Consider the following 27,171-nt stretch of genomic DNA (forward strand, 5'->3'; position numbering starts at 1 on the left):
GTTCAAATCTCCTTATCTTGTTTACAAGCTCAAATATCCGTATCTTGTTTACAGCTTTTTATTGAGTCTTAGATGGTAATTTGAGGTGAAAAACTTACTTCTGTTCCTCCATCCTTGAAGGTGTCGCTGTAGGTACTGTCAGGAGTACTGCGCTGGTCATCTTTGAGATAATTTGTGTGGGGAGCAATGCTGGACACTTCGTATGGTTCAAAGATAACCCCTCGGTGCTCCTCGTTTTCTCCTCTTGCATAGTGTGTTTGTGGGGTTATAAAAACAGGGGTGAATTCCTCTGCTTTAACCACAGTCACTCCGGTCCCTGTGATGGGTGTTGAGCTCCCAGACACATTTGTGTTGTATTCCCTTTTGGATGACTCCAAAGGATCTTGGTTCAAGGAAAGGTTAACTGGCACTGTCTTCAGGACTTGCACACGGTTCTCTCCCCCACTTAAATTACTCTGAGCTTCCGTGGTATTAAGACAATTTCTGTGAGACAAAACCAAAAAATGTTATGAACTGTCCTGACACAGCAAATCTTCTCCTCAAGTAGCTTAACATTCTTAGATAACAGGGAAGGAGGTCTTTCAATTCTGATAAGCCACTGCCATAAGAAGTAATACATTAACAAATACTAGGCAAAAGAAATTGTGAAGCAAGCAGAGAGGTCCAGAGCTCTTTACAGTTAGGGAAAGACAATACATTTGGTTTGACCTACAATCAGTAAGGCTTGTTACAATAAATTCTGGGTATCCGGGCTTGCTCTTGCCTTGGCTTACGATTTGGATGTAAAATCAGTCCAGCAGTGCAACAGCCTTTAGACACAAAATAAGAATAAAGAGTAAGGCAAGGTATGGATTACTCATAGTAGGTAATCTGCACATGAAATAGGCAGAATATCAACAGCAAAATTCACACGCTGATGTATGCTCTTCTAGGCTGTTGACAGGCCACTACTGCTTGTTAACTCTGGTATCAATGCTCTTCTGAAAGAGCAAGCCCAGGAATCCCATTGTAGCAGAGTAGATCAGTAACTATAGTGGCTGCAAGGTAACCTCCAGCAGCATTCCCACGACTAACCACAGCTGTTGTTGAAAGCGATTCATTTCTGACAGTAGTTGCACTGACATAACATTATTAACTTGTAAAACTTCTAGTAGGTGTAACACTGCTGTTTTCAAACCAGGAGAAATGGTCTGACACTGCAGTTCCTCTCTCTTGGCTTTTCACTGAAGGCCAGTTTTGTCAATCACACTCAATATAGGAATTTCTCTGGTGTTCATAGAAGAAAATCTCTCTCAAAAAAACATTTCATAGTCTAATTTGAAACAGTAAATTTATACTACTACCTATTTAAACTTTCACCTTATGCAGCTAGTGGAGACCGTCTAAGGCTGTAACAAATTAGCTACATTGAAATAAACCTTGTGTAGCTTCTCTCCATCATAATTCCACATAAAGATACCTTCCTGTATGTAAAAACTTAGTTCTTTCTACATAAATATACACTCTTTCTTGTCCACAGTAAGGCAGGAGGAAGCTTCCTCTGAATCAAGTCACTTTTAGCCTACAGAGAAAAGCTGAAATCTAAGAGGAGTGAGAAAAACATTCTAAGTGGATGATTTTAAGAGAGTTACCTTATTTGCTGGGTAGACCCTAAGTTATGTTAAATAAAACTTTATAAATCAGGTTACTCAGGCCAAACTACTCATTTTTTGCCCTAGAAGAAGAAAACAGAGTAAAATAGCCCATAGCCAACTGTCAATATAATCTGATTTTACTAATCTCAGCAGTAGCAAAACAACAAAACCATACACAAACAAATAATGAAACTCTCTGCTACTCTGAAAACTGCATGTTGGATAATACTACACAATTTTTTGAATAAATTAAAAGTAAAAAGGAGTAAAGTGTGCTTCCCAAAATAGCCTTCATTCTTTTAACTTTTGGAAGAAAACCATAAACCCTCAGGCTATCACAGTACCTTCAGTTCACAACTAATCAACACTGTTAGTAGCTGGGTGTATGATTTTGAATAATACTGTACCTTTTATCTTGGTCTTCTTGATTATCACTCACTTTGTTAACAGACAACAGCCTTTTATCTCTGGGAACCTGAGAACAACACCAGGCATGGGGTCAGGTAAATGCAACTGTCAGGCATTTGCAGCTTCAGATTGCTCTACTACAACAATTAGAAAAATGTAACAACTAGTGTTGTCTAGGTCACAGGTGCCAGGAGCTGTTTTTCTTTGGGAGACTGATTGTGAACAGAACGAAAATTTCCAAAGGGAAAAAACGTAGGAATTGTTTTCTTTTCTAGTTCTTGGGCACACCAGTCTGGAGCAAAGTGCTCTGCTGTATTGTCCTTTGGAATATCCAGCTAGGCCAAGCTATCTCAAAATCAAAGCTCATATTCCAAAAAACACTCACACACTTTTCACTGAATAATACAAGATGAGAAGAAAGATAGGATGCTTTGATGAGCTCTGCATAGATACCATTTTAGCTCAGATGAAAAAGGCTTTTCAATTAAACCATAAGCACCAGCTAAGTCCTCCTGTTACAGACCAGCCTGGAGGGTGTAGCACTCATATCTAGGGAAAGTTTGTGAATCTTTCCCTTTCCTAGTATGGGGACAGGTCAGGGCACGCTAGCATGCCATCAGAAACACTGACTTCTGCTGTGTTGAGAGCATCAACAGCTATAAGAAGTAAAAATCCAGTCAAATCTGGCCGCTTGACAGACTCAGAATTGACAACAAGTGACTTCAAAGATTTGTATTCCCACATACAGGTTTCCTGACACCAGCACAGATATGAAATCACCAAGGGCAAAGTTGCTGCCATGACTATATTTTCTTTTCTTGCTGAACCAGCAATTTGAGATCTAAAACTTCTATATTTTGAACAAGAGGGCATATCCACTCCATCACAGCAGTTAACTCAAGTTTAAAGAGCAAGAATAGACCTAAGAATGGGCTAAAGCCATGCCTTTTATCTTTAAACATTTTAAAGAAAAGAAGTATCAGGAAAATATCTGAATTTAGAGGAAAAACAGTCTTACAGTGAACTACAGTAGCCAACAATAATATCAACTATATCTGCAAGACAGCAGCAGAGTCAGAGAGTGCTAGTCAGAGCCATTCCTTCTCTTAGGGACATCCCCTCTCCCTATTAAGCATCCTGTTGGTTAAAAATCCTCTTTCATGTATTTTTGAACTGGGATAAAAGCCACAGTTTACACATGTTAATTCCCCTTTTAAGATCATATATTTATCCCTGAAGGAGGGTCTGTGTTTATGTAAATATCACTATAAGAAATAGAAGAAGTTAAAAAAACTAAACAGTTAAGGTCAAATGATTCCTTTTGACTGGAAAAACTACTTCAAAAAATATTATCCAGCATGTTGGAACAAACGAGCCAGACAATAAATAAGGGCAATTCAAGAGTCTGGTGCACTGGAAGTCCTCCTTTACACTTCCACATTATGGTACAGGAGTTAGGTTTTAAGTTCCTATTTGAGAGTAGAGTATCAGCAAGAGTTGTCATTTCTTCCCAGTTTAAGACAAAAATAGTTATGACTGAATGCTGGAAATGGCTTTGAGATGTTAATCTCATTCCATCTGAACCTCAAGTCTTTTGCAACTGCCCGGAACAAGGAACAGCATGTTTCTTAAAACATAATTTTGAGAAGGAAAAGGGCTATTTTCTGGTTTTATTTTAAAAATCTATCAGATTAATGAACTGCTTCTTATAAAAGTATTACTAAGACAGAAGCCAATACTCCAGCTGTTCATATACATCCTGAATTTTATGAATCCACGTTAATTTCACAGATTCTGGCACTGTCATAACTCTGCTAAGTAGAGAAAAGGACCTTTCTTCTTTCTCACTGGGGAAAAGCTTTTCTTTACTGACAAGAACACACAAAAGCAAGCAACATCTCTTGAAATATAATCAGTAAAAAAAATTAAAACAATATTTAAGGTTGGTATATGGCATCTCCCCTACAACACCTTCTCCTGAACACTCATCTAACTACTGTAGCAGAGACTAAGAAGAAGAACCTATTCTCCAAAAGCATTTATACTAATAGCAATGTACTAAAAGCAAAAGTTTTTAATTTCCATTCCTGTTACTTCTTCATGAATTACAAGAGGAGCTGGCACTGCTGTACTGGCTTTCAGAGAAGATCAACTGTCCAAGGTAGCCATAGGTGGCTTCAGGAGTAAGGAGACAGTTTAAAGTGAAATGAACAATTTCATACTCTAGTGCTTGGGAGGCAACACTGATTCCATTTGGAGAGTGCCAAAGGGTCAGCATGGGTTTCAGAGTGATATTTGTGCCTTACACAGAGATGCACCCTGTAGGATTCTTCTCCAATTTCAGCAGAAATCTCGAATTCTACTTAAACACTATAAAATATACAAAAAAGGAGTTACTGAAATGGTAGGTAAAGCCCAGGGTTTAGAACCTGACATAAACTGAAACTGTGTGTCAGTGCTTCCCCTGTAAATTGACTTAAATCTCTGTCTCTATGTCCAGCTCCATTTCTGTCCTCCACCTTTCTATTTAGACTGCAAACTTCAGTGCAAGGGCTAGATCTCACTAGCATACCTCACTGTATGTTTTTATACAGCCTACTGAAATCATTATACAAACAAAAATAACATGGGAAAACTGTCAGATGAGAGATACTCCAGATAGAGAAAACTAAAACACGTGTGGAATGAACCAGAAAAGCAGACAAACCTACAGATGGACAAGGCTTCTCTCCCCTTTTATACTTTTTTAAGAATATTGCAGGCATCTGAGCACAAATCAAAAGGGGGCTAATTCATCCAATGTTCTTTCAAGGGAAGAAGAAGAACACTATGCTCAAAAAGAAAACACGGCTGAAAATTTAACATAGGAGTTCTGATTTTGGTTTTTTTCTCTCTAGAACTAAACACATCAAAACAGATTCAGACAGGCTCCTATAACGGAATGGGTGCTTGTGCAAGTATCAGAAAGAAAACAAGATGGAGTGACTTCTGTCTTTGAAAACTGACTCTTTTGATGCCTCTTAGAGTAGTCCCTGCTAGTGCAGCAGGGAGGGATAATGACAGAGTTACCTACTTTATAATAGTCATACAATAGGCCAAGAGCAGCAGCACTGTCCTCATCACCATTTATGCTCATCATAGCCTTGGTAGCTGCTGTTAGGGGATTCTCCAAATACGACTTCCAGGCTTCATCTTCGCTGGTGTAGGCTCGTCTGGTGTTGAATGAAGTGTCATTTGGCACTAAGGCCACAAGTCGCTTGTTACTGCATAGACAGGAAGAATAAAATTGTGATCCGGAAGGGATTACTTTATTCACAAGGCATGGTAAAGAACATCAAATAGCTCAATTAAAGTTATATGATTACATCAAGCAAGCATCTCTGCATTACACTTGGTGACATAAATATTTATCAGTATTAGGTATCTTCAGTACTTAACAAAAAAAATTAAATGTGTGCAGATCTTGTGATAATATTTCAAATGTATTTTTACTAATATACAGACAGAGCTAGCAAAATATTTTAAGACTATTTGGAAAAAAAAATGAAGTAACAATATAAGAATATTTTTCCCCAGTATTTTTGCTAGGGAAAAAAACCCAACATTTAACTGACATAAGACATGAATGAAAACCAAGAAAAAGCATCTAATACTAATCTAGGTTTGCCTAAACAGAGTAATAGTTCAGTATTAAATAACTGGGTACACCTCATAATTGAGCTACTCTCTGCTTTTGGAATACAATTTGTCAGTAATTTCAGAGAGGTTTTCCATAACAGGACATGAGCAATGGGTCCAGTGGATGGAACAGAAGTTGACATATTTGGTCTTAATTCATACTTTATCACTCACCACATCTAGTTACAGACCCATGGTATCACACACAAGACCATTAGCAAGTGGGATTTGCAGCAGAGCAGTTTCCTCCAGCCTGAAAGTGGTACAAACTGACCAGTGCCTGTGTACACCGTGAGAGAAGCTGCTGCACCACAGCCATGGCTGAAATTTCCAGTATAATGGAAACATAAATGAAGATAATAGCACCTGCTTTTGTGAACTGTTCAATAAATTTATGGATAGAAGAGTTATGCAAAAAAAAGTTTGCATTCCTATTACACAAGACAGTAGGATTAAGCAGAGAAATAATAGAGTGAAGGGTGTGCTGCTTAGTGGGTGTTGCAAGAGTGCTGTCAAGAATCGTGGCTCAAGTTACAAGGACCACAATGAAACTTTTAACACATTACATCTTAAAAATTTGAAAGCTGCAAAGATGGCAAAATAACTAAATATACTGACTTAATTGGTGAAACTAACAGTTATTCTTGGTGACCTCCATAAAATATTTCTTGCCATCTTCTACGTGAAAACCAGTTCGTTACTCAGTCTCCTCTTTCTGCTCTGCCCTACGTGCAGCAGTGCCAGCTCCACAGATCTAACCCAACCAACCGCCACTGTTGCACAGAGAGTGGCATTCAAACACTGTGCAAACGAGCCTTTTATTTGTTTTCAGGAATAGGATTTGATAAAAGCACAACTGAACCCACGCAGTAAATGCTCTGGGACGCCGGGAGCGCGCCTTGCCCGGCCCCCAAGCCGCAGTGATCAGCAGCAGCAGGCTGGGGCCTCGCCAGGAACTCCGCTGCGGTCTGAGTCCAACCTGCAAAGTGCGTGCTCCAGAGTTTAAGGAAGAGGAGGGGGATGGTGGAGATTATAATCTCTACGGTACAGAGCACTGTTTACAAGTTTCTTTATTTAATGAAAAACAAAATAATCCATCTGGTACACAGAGCACAATTATATGAGCTCCATGGGGGAAGAGAGCATTCTGTAGCTTTGTATCAGAAAATACAGCCAACAATTACAGTACAGATTATAATTTTCTTTCACCTAAAATAACTGGACTTTTAGAATTTTTTTTTTTTTCCTGAGGACCTTTCTGCCTGACCTTTTGCTGCCTCTTCTAAAGACTTTTGTCCTTCATGTTTCCACATATATATGTGTTGTAACAGGCCTGCTTCAGCAACTTAAGCTGAGCATAAATTAGGAGCCCAGGGAAAGACAGAGAGAACTACTAGGTCTGCTTGCCTTTTCAATGCCTTATTGTTAGTGACTCAAATCAGATTTGCAGCAGCCCCACTATTTGTGCCAGAGGTAGCTGAAGGCCTGTTCCTGCTCTGGAGTAGTCAATTCTCCCTGGCTCAGAAGCAATTATTCCAGGCAAGGATTCTCCTTTCCTCAACAAAGCTCCCCTTCAGCTAAATCCGGGCTGTTTCACCGCATGGGCGGCTGCCCACTGCAATGCACAAAATACCACTCACCCTTCTTCCTGGAGCAATCTTCCCTTACAGTCAATAACTGCCTTTTGTTACTCAGAGCACTCACAGCCCTCGAAAGAACCAATTTATGAGCACTAAAGGCAAGATGCCCTTCAAAAACTTATCTTCTAAGAGCTGGGCTGTGCTTGTCCGTAAAAATGCTGGAGGGGAGGAGTCAATCTCTGCTGCTCTAACTTAGTTGAAACAACCTTAAAAGAAACGACCAGAGTGCAGTCTCTCAGAGGTATGTATATGACTGTGTTGGGTAGAAGCTAAAGTAAAGGGGATAAACACTCTAGAAACAGTCACTCGGTAAGTAAACAGTTGAGATGACTGGAAAGGCACAGGTGCATAGACCTAGAGCCTTCCCAACACCTCTGCAGAGCAAGTTTTCTCTAAAACACAAGTTTTCACATTTCAGTACTAAATAGCCGTCTCCTCTGGCTTGAGAGATGGTCTGCAGTGTAATCAACCGACACACTCATTGTGTTTACTCTGCAAACAGACTGAAACAATAGCACTAAGAAAAATAGAAAACTTCCTCATCACCCCATCCCCGTAATCAGCTCTGTGGGAGGTTAATGGTCAGATCTAATTGTCATGATTTAACATAGTCAATCATTTCAAAGATTATATCCCTAGCAGTCAGCCAAAACAACTGGGCTCACTTTAAGAAAACTTCTCTATTAAGTAAGGCCATTTGGATAGGAGGGAGGGTTTCTCTTAAGAAATGAGATTTGTGTGTGCACATGCATTCCCTTTTCTTTTCCATATCTGCGGAACCTTCTGGACAATTTCAACTAAACGTGACAGAGGGCTAGCAAAGTCCTCCATAACTAAAAGAGATAAATACATTGTATTTTAATATATGCCAAGAAAACCCAACATCCTGAGCGAGGCTATGCACAGGTAAGCTCCCTGGTCTTGTCAGGTATCCTTCCATGCCAGGACAACCCCAGCTGTTCCAGCTGTGTAACTGATGCCAGCAGGCAGCTGCTTGGAATGACTCTGGTGGCACCTAGACCACGTGGAAGAAAAACGTGGACAGCTACAAGTAACCACATTCCCACTGGAGAGAGCTGCTCTGAACACTGCACCTGAAAGAAAAGCCTGGGTTGGAGCCTGCAATTAGCAACACATCTATGGATCTTACTAAAACCTGCAAATCCATCAGTGACCCCATCCATGGAGAACCACTCACTTAAGGAGGGAAGATGGGCCAAGACTGCAAGCGCAAGACTCCTGTTGAACCTAACCAGCAACACCAGCACTGTAGCCACTGTAGCCTCAGCTAGAGAGCCTGCCAAGGAGCAGTGAATGAACCCAATCCCTACTGTGCCCATCCCTCACACAGGCTAGCCCATCACCCCTCCATGCTGGAGTCAGGATGTGTGCTAACCAGAACACAGCTGGGAGAGATGCACCTGTACAAGATGAAAGCACACCATTATTTTATCATGGAGATAAAGTTGAAGAATTGAGGATTCTTTGTGTCTAAAAAGTAAATGGTTCTTCTCAAGCTATCACTTGAGCCCCTAATGAATGCAAAATGTTTCAACTGTTCTAGGTTAAACAGTACTAGGTGTGTGAAGATGAAAGGTATTTTCTGGGGCATGGTCTAGCTAGGAGGTAGACTGCTCTGACACTTGAGTATTTATGTCAAGACTGAATTTCAGATGGGCTTTATTTTGCAATCTTTTTTCCTCCCAACTGTTTAGTAGATATTTTCCTGTTCCTACCATCCTATATCCTATATGATCTGTTCTTTCATAAGAAAAGACATATAAATTTTCCAGATTTACAACGATTAGGGTGATTTGAGTTTATTTAAAATTAAGATTACGGAATTTTATAAAACCTATACAAGTGTAGTCTATAAAGATGTTCAAAACTTTCAGTTACTGCAGTACAATGTAACTTGGAGGTACGTTGTACTTAATGTCAATAAATCAGCTAGAAGGGCTGGCCTTGCAAGCTCTTCCTTGGATTAAAGATAGTGAACATTCAACAGCCAGCACTTGGGGCTATAAAATCCTACTACAGGCAAATTCTCACCCAACTTGATGCAATTTGTGAATTAGTTTACGATGAATCAGAATTAACACACTCATGAACAATGGTGAAAGGCTTCGTGATCAGCCTCCTTTTTATTCAGAAACAAGATGTCCCACCTGCCAGTCTCTCTCAGACAAATTTGGATGCTCAAGAGCTTTCTGTTGAATTTGTAGAGTTCAAGCAGCCCTCAACCTCTCTGCAAAATATGCCCCGAACATAAAGCAGACTGATGCAGCTGTGCTGCATTAAGTACAGTGCATCTTGCTCCATCATATGCCCAGCATTATATCCTGATCCAGTTGGTGCTAGTGGGGAAGAAAGCCTCTTCCTCCCTGCCCCATGTCTTTTGCCTTGCCCAAATCTGCAACCCAAAGCAGATTGTTTAAACTGCCAAGGTGGGCACCCAGCCCAGGCATTTCCACGTTTTAAGTGCGTTTTGTTTTTTTTTGACATTGCATTTGTTCTTTCAACAAGCTTAAAAAAATAAAGTTACAATCAAGCTGCTCCATTAATATACCTGCAGACTTCTTCGCTCCCTGACAATGCATGAGGACTTTCCCTTCCCTGCAGGGGCTAGGTGCCAGATGGGAACACACAAGCAATGTGTTCGAGACAGCAGAACAGGAGGAGTCCCAGTTCCCAGGTTTCAGCCCAGGCCTGAGCCTGTCCATTCTTACAGGGCTGAGATAAGAGCGCCAAGCACATCCTCTGCAAACTATCCCTTCAAGAGAAGGGATAGGGGGCTTTGGTCAATACAGCTGTTACAAAGCACACAAAATTTGGCATTAGTCAAATAACTGGAAAAGGCAACACGTCACCCTGGTTCCCTGCCCAGCACATCAAGGCCACAGGATATTGACCATAACCTCCTTGTTAGCTGGATGATAAGAAGGTGAAAACCACAACTGTCTCCAATCCATAAACCCTGGCAGAAACACGAATTCTAAAACACGATGCTAGCCAAATGGACCACTTCCATGTTGCATGCAGACATGCACCACACACCATGTGGCACCCTGGGTTTCTGATCCCATAATTGTCCAGATCAGAGATCTGGCTGAAGTATGCTGTGACCCAGTGGGCTACGGGAAGAACACCTGCCTGCTTAGTCTTTCCTCCAGTGCAAAGTAAGAAATGGGGAACTTCAAGAATGCCTGTGTTTCATTTGGTGTGACAAAAGGTACAGGAGCACACTTCAGACACATCCAAGAAGCAGAAAAAGAGAAGTTCCCACTTCAGTTTTGACATAGTTAAGGAGAGTACAGTATGATCATTTACAAACGTTTCAGTAGCTCTAAAACCCTTTGTAAGTTTATTTTACGCTTATACAAATCTCAGTTCAGCTACAAAGCAGATTTAGAACAGATGTTCATACAATTTGTCTTACAACTAATGCCCATACATATGCATTCACAGGCACAAACTGAAGTACTATGACCATTTAAAATGCAGGACAGATCCTATAGAAGCTGGATAAGTTAACAAACTTTAGATTCCAGATCATAAATTTCTGTCTGTGCTCATTACACAGAGAAGTATAAATCAAAGCTAATCCCAGTGCTTGAAACCATTTGTTTTAAAGATTCTAATGTTAGTTTTGGCTCAAGTTTACTACCCTCAACATACTACTTTGTCTAGACATCAAGTTATAAACAAAAAACAAAAAAACAACAACAAAAAAACCAAAAACATGTATGACTCACTGCAAGTTTTGATTTATTTAGTTAAAAAAATTTTGAGACTCCTCAGGATTTATTGCCAAAAGTATAATTAAATAGTCAGCAACACTGTTGTTTCAATTAGATAATAGGGTTCTGTTAAAACTACAAAGGAGTGTAAACGTTTAAGGAACAGGAAAATTATGGCCCATGTGTCTCAGTATTTTGTCATTCATAGACGACAATCACATCATTCCCAGAAGCACAACAGGTCTCCAAAATGCACTTAACCAAATCCAGTGAGTATATAAATATACAAAAGATTTGAGAGTAAAGGAAAAAAAATCAAAGCATTTAGACCACCAGGAAATGAAAAGGCAAGATGCCCTCTGGCCCAGCCAGGAGTCCATACCAAGGAAAAAACTCCCATTAAAGAGGCTGAGTAATTTTGCCTGCTAATGAATGCAGGTTTGGGACTCTTCTAATTTTGGGACAATTATACTTTTTTGAGCACAAGACAAACCTGAACACATGCTAAATGATTAAAAGAAATTATTTAACTTTACTAAACACTCCGAGAGAAAGTAAAATAATATACTGAGAGAAGCAACAGTGAATGGGAAAACAGACTAGTTCAACAATTAGATGCCTAGTAAAAGTTTTATTTGCTTTTACTCAGAACCAAAATGACTTGGGCATGCAATAGTGATTAAAGAGATTAAAACAAATAGGTGATTCATTAACATTGACAAAAAATTAACTATGTCAAAGTGGAAGTATGAAAAAGAAATCTGACACAAGGATTAAATATATACAGTAAATGCCTACGAGGACTAGTTCAAGCAGGCAATTACTCAACCTGAGACAAACTTTTTATACCTGTCATTTCAGAGACTTCTTTGTTTCATTGTAATTAAATATTATTTCTACCAGACAATCTTTTGTTACTAGTGCACTACACCTGTTGCATCCTTTTTTTTTTTTATCCAAGAAGAAAACAGTCTCAAAAAAAGGCAAGATTTCAGTACATTTGTAAGAAATCACTGACATCTTAAAAAATGAGGAAAAATTGAAGTTCACAGCAGTCCTTCAGGAGCTAATAGTTGATCAGAATCAGTAACTACTTAGCGGCTTCGTAACAGGCTGTGCTGTTTTGCTAGGAAGCATACTTCCAGTGTGCATAGCACCCAAGGGTGTTTTAGATGACTTGAAGCAGCCAGAAGTGCCTTTAAAATTAAAAACAGGTTATAACAAGGCTTCCCAGACCTGCTGCCGTTTAACCTGACCCTTGGCCCTGTGGTCCTTGTTCACTCACTGCTTCCACAGAGTTAATGGAAATGGAATAGTTACTGCACTGATAGCACTGATTGCTGTTTTTTTCCAGGATACTAAACCTTTTACGCAGTCAGAAAGAAAACATAATTCAACAACTAAGCAATCCTGGGAGTCGAGATTTCCCACAAACATTTTTAAAAAGCTTACAAACCCAAGAGTATACTTTACAGAACAATTAAAATACAGAATTATGGAGTATGCCATCACCTCCCACAATTACGAAAATTAACAAATCTAGGCAGATACAGATATAAATATATATAAAAATAAATCTATATAGGTAATCTTTGAGGTTGGAGACATTCTCAAGCTATAGATATGTTGCAATATTTGACTTCACGGTTCACATGCACATAATACAGTTTCCTTGGTTAAACATTTTGTAAGCAACCACTGTCTTCTTTTTGAAGTCAGTACTAGAGAAGAATAGAACAGTATTCCTGTATACTAAGATGTCCGAAATAATTACTTATCTTCTTTTAATTAGCCAGCACCATCCCAGTCACTGATTAAAAAGCTAATGAACATCCCAGGATGAATTCTTAGACCAACATTTGAAAGTGCTATTTTGTGTGTGTACAAAAAAAGGGCAGTTTAATTGGCTGCTCCATAGTAAAGGAAAAAAGTATTTAAGGCAGCCATCAATGGTCTGCACTGGATTAATATTTGTGAAAATGTTTGACAACAAACGTCAACTGGCGTAATATCATTTCCCCTTCAGGTGTCCCTGCCAGAACAAGAATGATGATGTCCCTGCTGACCCTTCCACAGGAAAGAGGTTATGGGATCATTACAATCAAGTTAAAGTGACCTGGGAAAATCCCCCCTCCTGTTCTGCTTTGATCTTCAGTCTAGTCTCAGACTTCAGCACCAGAGAGACAGCAGTGTTAACAGTAAGACCTAACCATTTGATACCCTTACTCCTCTCAGTTAAGCTTATAGTTGCAAGCTCTGTGAGGTTCTGCACACTGATTTTCTGCTTTCCTTGCACAGAAATGATTTTCTAGGGAACATCCACGACAGCATGTCTGACATTTGAAAAGTGGAAAACTAAACACATCTAATTCCTGTTTCTCCATTTGTTCCCTGATGAGTAACACTTTGGAAAATTCATCTCAATCAATGTTCTATTCAGACACTCAGCAATGGGAAAAAAAAATATAACTGAGTAGTCTGTCACCTAATTGACACTCACAGTCTGCTGACAGGAAACACATTTGACCCTCAAAGAAAAAATTAAGAACAGTTCATAGAATTACATTGTAAACTACAAATGCCCTTTGTATTATAGTACTAGATGCTTAAGTTAAATATTATGAGGGCAGTATATTTACACACTAAGGAGAAAACAGTAAATCAGAATTACCCTGTGAAGAATCCAAGATCAACTGCCACAGATACTACCAAGCAGCAAGTTGCAGAGGTGAACACGCCTCCACTGACACACAGGAACAGGTCTGAACCCATTCCCACCTACAGGCTCACTCTCCCCTCAGTTATTTACCCACAAGCACATGTTCAGCTGCAGACCCAGGGTGCCCCAAGCCCTCCTTAATGTGGTCAGTCCGAGCATGCCCCAGCCCCATCTACCTGGTGTCCTGAGTAGCTCTTGCACATCCCGGCCTGACAGGCAGGCAGTCACGCGGCTGGGCATCCAGCAGAGCCACAGGGCCAGCGTGCTGGGCCAGCGTGCAGGGGCCTGCTGCGAGCCTGCTCCTCACGCAACTGCACTCCAGCCCACGAGGGACTTTACACAACATCAGGAGCAGCAGGGACACAACCGTGGCAGATCACAAACGGTTGTACAATTTTTGCTCCTCACAGAAGTACTGTCAATCTCTAAAATCCAGTTAAGTCTCAAGAAGTAGTGAGCTCACTGATTAGCTTCACTAATGCACTAGAGCCATTACTCTGGAATTTTGTAATCATCTTTTTCTCCTGTACACTACATGTAAGAACAACTTTTCAGCCTATAAATGCAGAAATGAACCCTGGAATCTTTGCATCTTTAAACCATGCAAAGGGGATGCTCCCTCCTCCCACCTTATGTCCCCTGGTCTCCATTTAATCTCCAGTTCACCTCGTAATGGGTCTGGAAATTGGATAGTAACAGAAGCAGATGAACAAACCTCCAAAACATTCATAGAGAGGCAGGAACACACATTTCCTTCTGTAGAGATTCTAGATTGAGCAGTTCTTGTCTTTAACACCTACAATTTGCTTGCACCCCCTCTGCATATGAACTCAGACCAATGAAAAATGAATGTCAAAAATAACCTCCAGAAGATCAGGCTACTCTCAAACCAACACTCCCCTGAGCCAGTTCTCTAGCTGCACAAACAGCTCTACTGACACAGCTGAGAGGGCAGAACAGAAGCAGGAACAAGTGGCTACAGCCTGCTTAAGTCGGTACTACCTCTGAAAAAATGCATGTGCAATCATGCCTTATCTCTCCTGACCGATGGGAGTTTGTGGAAGCAAGCAGGCAAGACCCAGCTTAGCCAGAAAGACTAAAGGGAAAGACAGGAAGATAGTGTGACTATCTTAAGGATAATCTCCCCTTCCAAGCTCCTCAGTTAGCATTAGAATCAAACACCTGGTTCTTTAGCATTTTCACCTAACTGCCCCTTAAAGCACTACAGAATAAAAGCACTGTTCACCTTCCTCCCTTAAAGGACTATAGAACCGCTGTTCCTGCTCCTCCCTCCAAATGTGAACAGCAGGCAGCCCAGTTGAGCTACACCTCTCCAGAAAAGCTGGCAAGTCCCATAGAATGTATTTTCCACACTTTCTATATCCCCTCAGCTGCTTAGTCCTCTCTACATCAGCACTTTACCAGCACAAGCCCCACAAAAACCCATCCAATGACACTGACAAATTAACTGACCTCGAAATAACGAGCTTCACTGTCCAGTCTTGCCTACAGGGAAGATCTGGTTTTAACAAAAAGAAAGGCCATGTGGAGGAGAATAATGTACTCTCTGGATTAGGTTTTAATTGGATACCATTAGAGCCTAAAAACAAACAAACAAACAAAAACCTTCCCATGCAAACTCCCCCTATTACCTCATTCCACCTGGTCATCTCTTCTGGAAACAAATGTATTTGTCTTCTCATGTTACACTTGCGTATAGAGAACACAGGAGACTTCTTTACTTTTTATTTCCTTTTCAAACTCTTAACTATGACCTATGAATTTTCTAAAGATCTTAACCAGAAAGATCACAGGCATACGTGCAACGGGGCAAGTGCTGTTACTTGAGGCTGCATGCCACTGCCACTGCTCTTAAGTTCCTCCCAGCGGTAGCGGCAGCAGCACTACACAGAGCTGGGTATGAAGGGCATTAACGCTTCTGTCTCAATAGTTTACACCTATGCCATACTGTTCCTGTTGGAAAGGTCCAGAACGGAACCACTTTTGCCCTAGTTTCTTACAGGTTTCCACTGCACTGTTTTTCCATTTCAGTGCCGACTGTGGTGCGAAGCTGTTCTTCTGACCCTCCTCATCCCTCCGTATTTCCCTCCCACTCCCGTTAAGTGCTCTTGATCTGTCGCAGCCTAGTTTCTGACTGCTGAAACTACCGGCAACTAGGTTGGGCCAGGGAGTAACTTTCAGCTTCGTGCAGTCCTGGAACTGCCCGTTGCTTTGGCATGCCTTCCATCGTGTCACCTCTTTCACAGTTAATCTGGTTCCCTTCCCGACCTCAACGACTGATCTTTTACCTGCTCCTCACCGACAACCCTCAGGGCTGTATCCTCATTCCCTTCCTTGCACTTACTTAAATCATTTACTGCTCTAATCTGGCCACCTAAGGCATTAGTTCCCATCCCAGCTCAGATGAACTCCTAAATTTCACTCTGTTCCCAGCTCCTACCCCAACCATTTTAATTTCATGTCAATAACTACCTTTGAACAATTCCGCTGTCAGCTGATGTTTGAAAAGACCAGGCCTAGTTTTTTTTCTTAATCTTTCTCCTCTGAACGGTCCTGTTTCTTCCCTATCAGGGCAGCCAACCCTACTGTTCTCTTTTGTCGGATAATCTCCTTCTTTCACTCCTTGACAGGCAGGTTGTCACCGAGCCTCCCTCCAGCATCAGGCTCCTCCTCTCCACCTCCTTTGGCACAAAGGCTCCTGAGGAGCCCAACCAGGGATTCCACCTGACTAACACCAAGCCGAGATCACACCCGTCTCCGTGGCGTTCCTACCTGCACCGGGGCAGCAGTAAAACAAAACTGCCACCTCCCGCCCTCCATCTTCCTTTGCCCGTAGCTCTCCCCAGCTGCCTCCTGCAGAAACACTAATCACCGGAGCAGGGAAAATGGCCTTCCCGCCTGGCTGCCTCACGGCGGCTCTGGGCGCCAGGCCGAGCCACCCGCCGCCATGGCGGGAGCGCGGCATCGCCCGTGCGAATTATTTACTGGGGGTAAATGACCCACCCGCGGTCTGGGCCCACGGGCCCCGGGCGCAGCCGGAGCCGCGGTGGCGGGAACGGCCACGCCGCGGCCTCGGCGCCCACCGACGGCTCCTGGCGGCGCTGCCCGCGGCGGGACACCGAGCCCGCCGCTGGCCCCGCCGCAGGCCTGGATGTCCCGGGGGGGTCCCAACACTACGGCCGGCGGCCCTGGGGGGCAGCGCGGAGTCCCCTCGCACCGCCGCTCTGCCCCGGCCTCGCTGCGCCAGGCCCGGGCGAAACAGGGGCTGCGGCGGGCCCTCGGCCGGCGGGAGCGGGCGACTTCCATCTCCTCCTCATCCTCCTCCTTCGGCCCCGCTACTGGGAAAGTTACTTTTTAACCCCGCCGGTCTCCAGGCAGCCGCAGGCCCACCGAGGCGTCCCGCCGGGAAAACAAGGTCAGGACGGCGAGGGCTGAAGGCGCCGCACGGGGCGGCCGGCGAACACCTGGGCCGAGCCAGGGCCTTCCTCCCGCCGCCTGGGCCCCCTGCCCGCCCGGCCCCAGCCCAGGAGGGAAGATGGCCGTGCCCGGCCCTTGGGGGATAAAGCCCTTTGTTGCGCCAACACAAAAGCAAGGAAGCACTTTCCGTCCGGGGCCTTCGGCGGGCGGAGACCGCTCCGCTCTTCCAGGGCGAGGAGCGTTCCCTCCCGAAAAGCGACCCTTGAGGTGAGGGGAGAAAAACCCCCAAACCAATATAAAAAAACCCAACCAAACAAAAAAAACCCCTGAACTAAAAGGAGAAAAAACTATTCGCGCAGCCCCACGGCCAGACGGAGAGCGAGGTGCGGGGCGGCGAGCCGCAGCCTTGTCCTCGGGCGCTTCGCAGTGTCTATGCGCCCGATCCGGCATCGCTGCAGGAGGGAGAAGAGGGAGAAGCGCCGTCCTGGCGGGTCCGCGTCCGCCACGGGCGAGGGGGAACGCGGCCAGCCCGGCGGGCCGCCCCGCTCAGCGGGTGCAGCGGCGTGCCTGCGATCACTTACTTGTCCGTCTCTTGTGACATGTTTGATCCAATGAACTCTCTCCCCTTTTCCCGGTGCCTCCGTCTCCCTGGCGGAACTGGACTTTCAGGTCTGTGCAGGTGAAGGTGTGCGTGTGAACGCCCGGGACGGCAGAACCAGAGCTACTGGTAATTCTGCTTTCCTTCCCCCCCTCTCCCGGCTCCGCAGCCAGCCGCCGAGGCAGGACAGGTAGAGCCCCCTCCCCCTGGCATGTGGGGAGCGGCGGGGCTGGGGCGCCGGCGGGGCTCGGCACAGGAGAACGGCCGGGCCGGACGCGCACAGGTAACTTTCCCGAGCGGCGCTGGATTCTTTCACTAAAGGAGCGGGGAGAGGGACGAGCCGCGCGCTGATTGGGCGGCGCGGCCGCCAGGTGCGCTGCCATTGGCAGGGGCGCGCACAGGTGAGGACGGAGCCGCCGCCGAGCGCCAGGTAACGAACGCACCGCGCCGGGAGGCACCGCGGGGTCGCCGGCAGGGAGGGAAGGGAAGGAAGGAAGGAAGGAAAGGGGGAGCCGGGAAGGGAAGAGAAGGAAGGAAAGGAGGAACCGGCGCTGGGGTGGCGGGCAGTTCCCCCGTCCAACAACCCCTCCCTGCCCGCGCCGTGAACGGGCCGCGCTCAGGAGGCGAGACGAGGCGAGGAGCGGCGCAGAGCCGGCGGTGCCCCTTTGGAGGCGGCCCCTGGCCGTGGTCCTCCTGCCTCACCTGCCAGGCTGCTCTGTGCCCGAAAGCGGTTGCCGTCGAATAGCGGCATGGGAGGCGTCGGCCTTCGCAGAACAGTTTGTTAGATCGGGTTTTTTTCTTGGGTTTAGGGTCATTTTTACCATCTTTTCTTCCTCTTCTCTTCCTTTTTTTTTTCTCTTGACCTTGCCACGGTTGAGACCAGACGGAGCTGACGTTGGTGAACGTCGTGGTACAGAAGGCATCTCATGGCAGCAGGATGAGATAGTGCCAGGAGATGACACCCACTGCGTGGATCTCAGAGCTGACAGTTGAGCTAGGGGGGTTGAAGGGTTTGTTTTGTCAGCGGGGGAAAGCTGGAAGAGAATGGGAAAGCTGGAATGGAATGTTTATTGAGGAAGGCTCTGTTATGCAGAGGCAAGGTGAATGGAGAATCACCCTTCAGTCCAGTACAACCTGCTGCGTACTTTGCCAGAGGACCAAAGTGGGTTTACAAGGACCAGGATCAGGCTGTGGGAGCAGCAGTTTTGCCCAGATGGAGAAGGTGAGGAAGAAGAGCTCTCCCCATATTGGGACAATTTGAGAACAGGGAGTGGAAGGGTGGCAAGGAGACTTCACCCATTCTCAGTCCCCATTCCTCCACCAGAGACAGGTCAGGACCCCAGTAATTCTTCCTGGTCCCACCTGTACCCCTGTAGACATCTTTCTGTACTAGGTATCCAGCTTGACTGCTGATAACCTCTCCTGTATAAATTGTGCTGAATGTGTAAAGAATGCACCATTACGTAGGGTTGACCATTATGTTACTTAGTCATCTTTGCAGGAAAATTACCTGAGTGATTTAAAAGTTACATCAAATTTATACTCTATTAGGTGAAGAGCATTTTTCATTTTCTACCTTTGATTTCACAGAATCATAGAATATCTGGAGTTGGAAGGGACCCACAAAGTTCGTGAAGTCCAACTCCTGAACAGAGGAGTTTCCCTTGACAGGGGAACATTGTAGAAAGGATATTCTTGGAAATACGTATATGTATAACCAAATATATATGTATACATATATATATAAAAAACATGTAGTCTTGCAATTTGGGACCTGATCTTCCTTCACCTACTGCTGTCATTGAAATCAAATTTGACTGTTAAATCGTTGGTATTAAGGGATCACAGTCAGGCACAGATATCTATTACTGGGTCTCAGACCTTATCTATATTCATAGTAACTAATAAAATCAAGCAAATCTAGTATAAATCATTTTTAAGTCAGCTTAAACATAGCCCCATGAAGATTTCTGTCACTTTAACTAAACATAATTAGAAAAATACTTTACCTAGATCGATGGCCCTTTGATTAAGCACAGGATATTAGTTAGCTGTTCTCTTTCTCCATTCACTACTCAGAGGAAAGAAACATTACTACACAATCTGTAAATCTAATCAAAAGTTGCCAGTATGGCCATTATTCATGGCAATGTTTGTATGAATTATTTTGTATAATACATTTTGAGGAAGCCATAAGACTTCATAAAACACAGAAGAGAAACAGAGTAATTTATTCATTACAAATAATACAGCAATTTTGAATACAAAATTACTATGTAATCTTAAAACAAATTGAACCTCTCAGATATATTACTATGACTTGTTTTGGAGAAGGAGTGGTAGAATGCTATAGCAGTTTAAGTTAGTGAAGCTCTGTTAACTGCAGAAATGATAAGGTTTCTTTCCCAAATGATAAGGTTTCTTTCCCAAATATTTGTTATGCTGAAAGAAACTTTGAGACCTGAAAAGGTTTCTTGTTTGAGCACCATCAATAGGATCAATAGGACACCAATTTGGGTATCCTCTTTCTCTTTTTTAATTTTTCAGCTATGAGAAACATTTGGATGTTGTCATATGTCTTCATTCCCCCTTTACCCCCACCCCCCAGCACATTTTTCCCATATGAAATGTATAGGAAGGAGAGGAAGATCAGTGATGAGCACATTTGAAAATGCCACCTTCCCCAAGGTAGAAATGCTGCTGATAAGTGATTTTACAAGAAAGAAAACTGCCTTTGATGCCATCTGTAGTCCTGGACCAAACCCAAACTGTAACTCAAACTGAAATGGAGTTTGTTGTTCTAATACTGGGTCAAATACAAAACTGCCTTTAGCAGCCTGCTCTCAGGAGAGATTCTCTTAGAATGAGGTAGTTGGGAGACTGAATTACTGCTCACTGTCTTAGGGGGTGTTCCAAGGTCAAAGTTAGGAATTTAAGTGGAAAATGCAGCAATGAACTCTCAATTTGAGGTAGTTGGAGATGACAACTATTATTTAGTTGGGAGTTGCTTAGATAGAAAAATTGTTTTAACTAGGTAGATAGGCATAGGACTCATAATTTTCTGGTTGAGCCTTTTGCTTCAGACTGCAGACTGGAATCAAATTGTCGGAGTCCACCTCTAGCTGAGCAGGTCAAACGAGTCCTACCTAATCCAGCCTGATGCTCATTCTTCATGATCTACAAGATTATTATAAACTAATCTGTTAGTCATTGAAACATCAGGTAACGTTATTTCTGGCCAGACCAGTCTTGCTTCCTGTAGAATAAAGGCTGTGTAGAGCAAAAATGGAATGCCATACATTATTGAAAATTTAGGACTTGTCTTTGGAGTGTACAGAAAATATTTTAAATAGAAAAATACTAGTTTTCATACTGTGCTTCTTTGCACAGCATCTGATAGGTTTTTTTATGGCATTGTAAGGATTCAGTAGTAGAATTCAACACTCTAAAGCTTTACCTCATGTTTACACTGTTCACGGCAGCTAGCACCAAAGACATTTGGACTTGCCAGCACTGGGTAGAGGAAATTGAGTGCACAAATAAGGCTTAACTAGGCTTACTAATTGCACTAAGTACCTGAAATGTATTTCAGAACACTATTAAAATAAGTCTATGAGATAAAAGATGTTGGAGAGATATTTATGTCAAAACAGTGTTGTAAAGAGTTCAGTGAGAGAGCAGATGTTTGAATACAACTGTTTTCAGTAGGCAGTGATTACATGGTATTTTTATTTGTGTCTTTCTATGTCATTGGTGGCTGTTGATATAAAATGTACTCTCTCACAGTAAGTTCAAAGACAACCACCTACCTACTAATTTTGTGATATGCAACATGTACTGTTAATCCTCCCCACAGCCGTTCCTTTGTAGTCCTCTGTATGAAACTATATTTATTGGAATTTGTGCAGACCTTGATCCTCAACTGACTTCAATGAAGCCATCATATACATCAAAATAAGCTTAAAAGATTGCAGTGCAACCCTCCTATACCACAAATAGATCTTTCTTATGCTCTAAAAATTAATTACTTTGCACTGTTAACTTCAAGAAAGTAATTCTAAGTAACCATGATCCTGATAACAGTTGACTTTTAATGCTTCACAATGAACTGTAAAAGTCCTGTCACAATAGAAGATTTTGTGATTAATGGCAAGTACTTTTGGATTTCTTTCTGTACTTGTGGATGCTGCCTGGAAACTGCAATTTGTGCTCCCCAAACAGGTATGCTAGAAGCCCTTTAACAGCCTCATGCTCTTGGGTACCTCCACATCATGTATGACAGCAGCAGTTCAGCCATGTGGAGGACCATGGAATATCAAGCATTTCCTGGCCACAGGGTAAGGTGTGGAGCTGAGCATGCCACTTTCTGTTTGAAATGCTGATTTGCATTTCTTTTATATCCATCAAAGCAGTATGGAAACATGTAAGAAAAAAGGAGGGGCTTTATTTATTTTTGTTTTGCTCATTATGAACGTAGACTTCATGGTTCTGAAAGATGACAAAGTTGTAACATGACTATCCTGTATATCTGCAACACTGAACTGAGGCAGTGTGCCACACGCTGTGTTTCAGCTTAAAACAGAAACAATTTTTAGTGATGAAAATACCTCACAGTATGTAAATCCTTTTAGTATTGAGATGAGATATTGAGACAGCTAAGAAGGCGGCAAAGTCTGAGAATAGGTTGAATTATTAGGTTTATACTTGATTAGCAGACATTAAAGTACCAATCTATTTCATAAAGATTACTCACAGTTTTGGAACCAATTCAACAGAATTATGATAGAACGATGGCTCTTCGGCAGATGCTGTGATCTGGGTGATAGAGTTTTTTAGTTATTCGTTCAAGCATTTATAACCACTGGGAAAATACAGATAGATCATCTAATGATGGTAATTTTACTGCTAGTGTAAAACTGTAGTGTGAAAAAAGAAGAAGACATCTCTGAAAGACAATTTAATGTGATGTGGGATCCGAGACTTTGGAAATACGTTGATTAAGCTGACATTAAAAATGTGTCATATCTTTATGGGGCAGAGCTAGAGAATCTAAATAACCTGACCAGTGAGAAAAATGTTAAGAGTGCGTCTTCCTAAAGCTTTGTCCAGCTTCTTGTGTTAATCAACAAAATCTTTGCATCATAAGAGAACAAAATTGCAAATTCATAGACACATTGTGAGTAATCCTAATTTGAATTGTTTTGTGAAGAAGGTTTAATGCTATTAGTTTGTTTAGGTTGTGAACTATATATATACCCTTTTTTTTCTTTAATTATCAGAACAATTTTTTAACTGCCAGCAGTATTTTTTATCAAAATTAAAATTTTTCCTTTTTTCTCGTTTTTCTTTTTTCTTTCTTCTTTTTTCTCTTCTTTTTCTCTTTCTCATTTTTTCTCTTTTTTTTCTCTTCTTTTTTTCTCATTCTTTTTTACCTTTTTTTCTTTTCCTTTTTCCTTATTTTCCTTTTCTCCCCTCCTCTTATCTCTTTTTTTTTCCTGTTGATAACACAAAATTTCCTCAGTTGTACAAAATGAGCCCACAGTCATTCTTGGTACTGCAGTAGGTGCCTGGGGGAAATGGTCTTCTCCAAGTTTCATGGAGGCCCGGACTGAAGGTTCTCACTGCAGAGTGGGAACGACCAAGTCTGTGTTTGCCACCAAGGTTGCTGCTTCCAGCTGTCATCAGTGGTCTTTGAACCATTATTACTGACAGCAGCTTTTTAAAGGAATTTGAAATAAGGATGTCATCAACATGAGGGAAACCAAGAGCTTCAGGTGTCTTTACTTTGACTGTAAGTATGTTGAGAGTTTTAAAAAATATAGAAACTCCACAGGTCTAAAACATTGCCCTGCAATAATAAGCATTCTAAAACCTGTGACGACCGTGTCTCTTTTTGCTCCAACAGTCTGTTCTGAAATAGGCATAAGGGTTCCACAGTGCAGAAGGTGAAGGATGGCATATAAACAATTGCTTATTTACTTTTCCCACACTCAGGAACTAGTGTAAATGCAACCCATAGAATCTGCAGAAATACTTTCCTATCAGAGCATCAGGAGTTGGGAAACAAAGCCATGGACTTACCATCCTGTTCGCTTAAAATCAATGTGGTTTTCCCTTAAAATAAATCAATACTGTAATCAAAGAGCAAGGTACTTAAAAAATCACAGCAAATGGAAAAAGCTGCTTTCAGAATCTGCTGAATAAGAGGTGGAGTTGACAGCCCCTGGGCTGTTGCTCATTTATCCTTGTGGCTGCCCTCAGGAGCAGGCAAATGCTATTTTATTTGAAGGGCAGAGGATAAAGAGGATTGTGTGGTGGCACAAAAGAAACCAGTGTTGGAGCCAGGAGATCTCTGCCTTGCCTTGTTCTGTGGAAAGGTCACCAGACCCTGTGTCTCTGTGTTTCTGTGTAAGCTTTGTCAGCTCTGCTATTAGTACATTTATGGACAGGTGTAGCGGTGTCACTTTCTACTATTTTTTGGTATTCTCTTTTGAAATACAGAAGTATTTCAGAAGAAAGCCTCCTCAGAAGAAAACCTCCTTAGGTTCGTTCATAAACATAAAGGCAGTATGTGATATTACTCCATGAAGCTTTTTGGGCAATAAAGGATCAGAGCTTGTTGACATAATCTTTGGCCTTTTTTATTGCTTAGATTTGGTTCTTCAGTACTCAGGAGCTATAAGATCATTTAGTCCATGGCTTAGGGAAGACCCCAGTTCTAGATCCCCTGCAGCTGCTTTGTCAGCCTGTCCTGTCAGGTTCATCATCCCAGTGATACCATGTTTATACCATGCACATGCCCTGCATGCACCTACAAGCCTGCTTTTTTTCTACTCAGACTGCTGCAAAAGTCGATTTTGCTCTGCTGCTGGAAGGACTTCCCTGACACCCAGGGAGATGTGATAACTATTCTGTCTTGTTCTGCCTCTGTGTTGTGGGATAGCCAGACCCAAGAATCAGGCTCTCGGTGTGTCACTTTGATGTGTTGGTTCCAAATTCCTTTACACTTCATTTTTCCTTTACAGTATCTCTGTTACCTGTGTGCACTACGACACTGCCTAATTCACTATTGATTTTTCATTGTTTTTTAGTGCAGATTGAGGATCCTATGTAATTCCAATGCCTTTAGCTGTGTTACATGGCTGCTTTACTTATGCTGTTGTGTACATAGCTGTGTTTAAGAGAAGGATCAGACAAAACATCCATGTTTTGTCAATTTATTCAGGATGCAGAAACTTCTTAACATGTCATGCCTTAGACACTGTATGTAAATAGGAGTTGCACTGCAAATTTTGCCTCCTTGGTTTCAGTAGAGAAACCAAATCTCTCGGAATAAACAGATTTACAATGTCTATGCTTTTCCAATACATTTTTGTTGCTTTTCCTTTTTCCCAAGTAAGTGGAAATCTTAGCTTCAGGAGGAAGCAAAGTAAAAGTATTTTGCAGTGAAGAAGTTTTATGTGCTTCAGGACAGAGATGTCGAGTATTTGCTTGTCTCTATTTGACTTGAAAACAGTACCTGGAGATGACTGTTTGTTTATATGGAGTGTTTGGGTGTGAGGGGCAAAGCAGGCAGATTTACATTTACATTTCTTCACTGCTTTTTTCTCTAGCTCCCACACATGAGCAATAGCCCTGCAGGGAAGGGTGTGGGAGAGTTGTGCATGTTGCTCCTTATTTCACCATAAACTTTGCTCTGAGTACTAGGACTTTTCAGGGGAACACAAACCCTGCATTACCACAGCTGGGGGATGAGTTACCCCTCTGCCTAATCAATACCATGGTTAAGGTGCTTGGGGAGAGAGGCAAAATCATATTCCTGGGTTTTGTCATTCCAGAGTGAACTACGTGCAGGAGGACACTTTCAAAGGTTCAGGAAACCTTTGTGAGAGGAAGACCAAACTGACACCACGCAGTCTCTTAGCCCCAAGGCAAAGACATTTGGTATCAGGGCAAAGTTGCTTAAACTATTACAGCCCAGGCACCATCTGCCAGAGACAGTTCTTGACCCGTGGAGCTTTCAGAGGCATTGTGCGAAGCTGATGTGGGGAGGTAGGTGCAGCACCTCTCCATTTTATACGTGAGGGTTTTTAGCAACAGGCTTGCCAAAGGTTATGTGGGGAGTGTGTGCAGAGCCAGGAATTTATTACCCCTTGCCCAAATCTCAGGCTAGTGCCAAATGCAGATGGGTAGTTTGATGAATGCTCTAGCCTGACTCCTGGAAAGTACTCTTGCATTCCCAGTGAAACCAGTGAGTTCCCCAGTTTAGAAAGCATTTATTTTTAAACTGCACAGGCAGGGATTACATGTTTTGACAAATGTGCCAGAGTGTTGAGGGCCTTGTGGATTCTTAGCCTCTGAAACATCTTCATGCCTAACTGCTTGTTAAACCTGCTGCCTGGCAGAATCCCTCTGCTCTCCTGTGGGCTCCCAGGCAGTGCTTGAATTGCACTCACAAAACAAACTACATTTGAAATGTGATATTTTAAACCCAAATGTCTTTACCCCATTTATCAGAACGAATTGGTTCAGCCTATGTGCAGCATAGGTTGAATTTTTTTATGTTGCACCAATAACTCTGAACTGATACCAGTATCTACACAGGACAGCTGATGATGCAGTATCATCATCAGTTGGCTTCAAGGACAGTGGAGTCCATCTCATCAGAGTTTTATAACCCTTAATAAAAACTTTCTCAGTCTTATGTATGTATGAAGTGCGGGTGGTGGACACTGAGCCTGTAGCACAGATTCCTGTGATATCTATCCTCAAGGTCACAGTGCTGAGCAGGCAGCAACTTGAGTAAAAAGCAGGACACAAGTGAATGTCAGAAGGCCCTGTAATCCTGTTTCTTCTGGGATCTTGTTTGTATGGTGAGCAGAGATAACTGCATGCTTCAACCCTTCTCCTTACAGTGTACTTGAATAAAGCATCTTTTGTTGAGACCCCTAACAGATAAATGCATAGGAGTCACCACTGGTTGGCTGAGCCCAGTAGAAGAGCATGCGGCTGCCCAAAGGGGCTTTTTCTCTTTCTTACCCTAGGTCATGCGTTTCTGCCCTCTGGTGTCCCAGCAGCAGTCTTGCTCTTTCATCTGCCTGAAACCTCTTTTCATTTCGTTGGAGTTTTTTAATAGGGTTAGTTTTCAGGCATGTAAGTGGGCTGGTTTGACCCCTTAAAACTCCATTCCCAAACTGTGGGAATGCTGGAGCCAACAAAAGGAAAGGGATGGTAGTTATAGGGCAGGCCCACCTCTTTTGGCAGCAACCCGGTTTTAGCTTTGAGTTAAAGTGGTTGTGAAAGTACATGCAAAGCA

At 42.7% G+C, this 27,171-nt stretch overlaps 1 protein-coding gene across 7 annotated transcripts in view; it reads right to left on the reverse strand.

Annotated features, from left to right (window-relative positions):
• GRHL2 (grainyhead like transcription factor 2) overlaps positions 1-18,194 on the reverse strand; it is a 67,076-nt gene extending 48,882 nt beyond the window's left edge. For 3 of the 7 annotated variants that reach the window (XM_032704691.1, XM_032704700.1, XM_032704707.1), the window contains exons 1-4: positions 15,293-16,574; positions 5,116-5,305; positions 2,042-2,109; positions 99-483 (exon numbers count right to left, since the gene is read on the reverse strand). In XM_032704691.1, coding sequence (XP_032560582.1) covers positions 99-483; positions 2,042-2,109; positions 5,116-5,305; positions 15,293-15,522 — 873 coding nt within the window. In that variant the 5' untranslated portion in view covers positions 15,523-16,574. Of the gene's footprint in view, positions 1-98; positions 484-2,041; positions 2,110-5,115; positions 5,306-7,360; positions 8,530-15,292; positions 16,575-17,838 lie in introns of those variants that run through there. The other 4 variants (XM_032704720.1, XM_032704713.1, XM_032704730.1 and 1 more) reach the window with 4 other exon arrangements.
• Between the last annotated feature and the right edge of the window lie 8,977 nt (positions 18,195-27,171).

Source organism: Chiroxiphia lanceolata, chromosome 1 (assembly GCF_009829145.1).
Source record: "Chiroxiphia lanceolata isolate bChiLan1 chromosome 1, bChiLan1.pri, whole genome shotgun sequence".
In the NCBI taxonomy this organism is placed as follows: domain Eukaryota; kingdom Metazoa; phylum Chordata; class Aves; order Passeriformes; family Pipridae; genus Chiroxiphia; species Chiroxiphia lanceolata.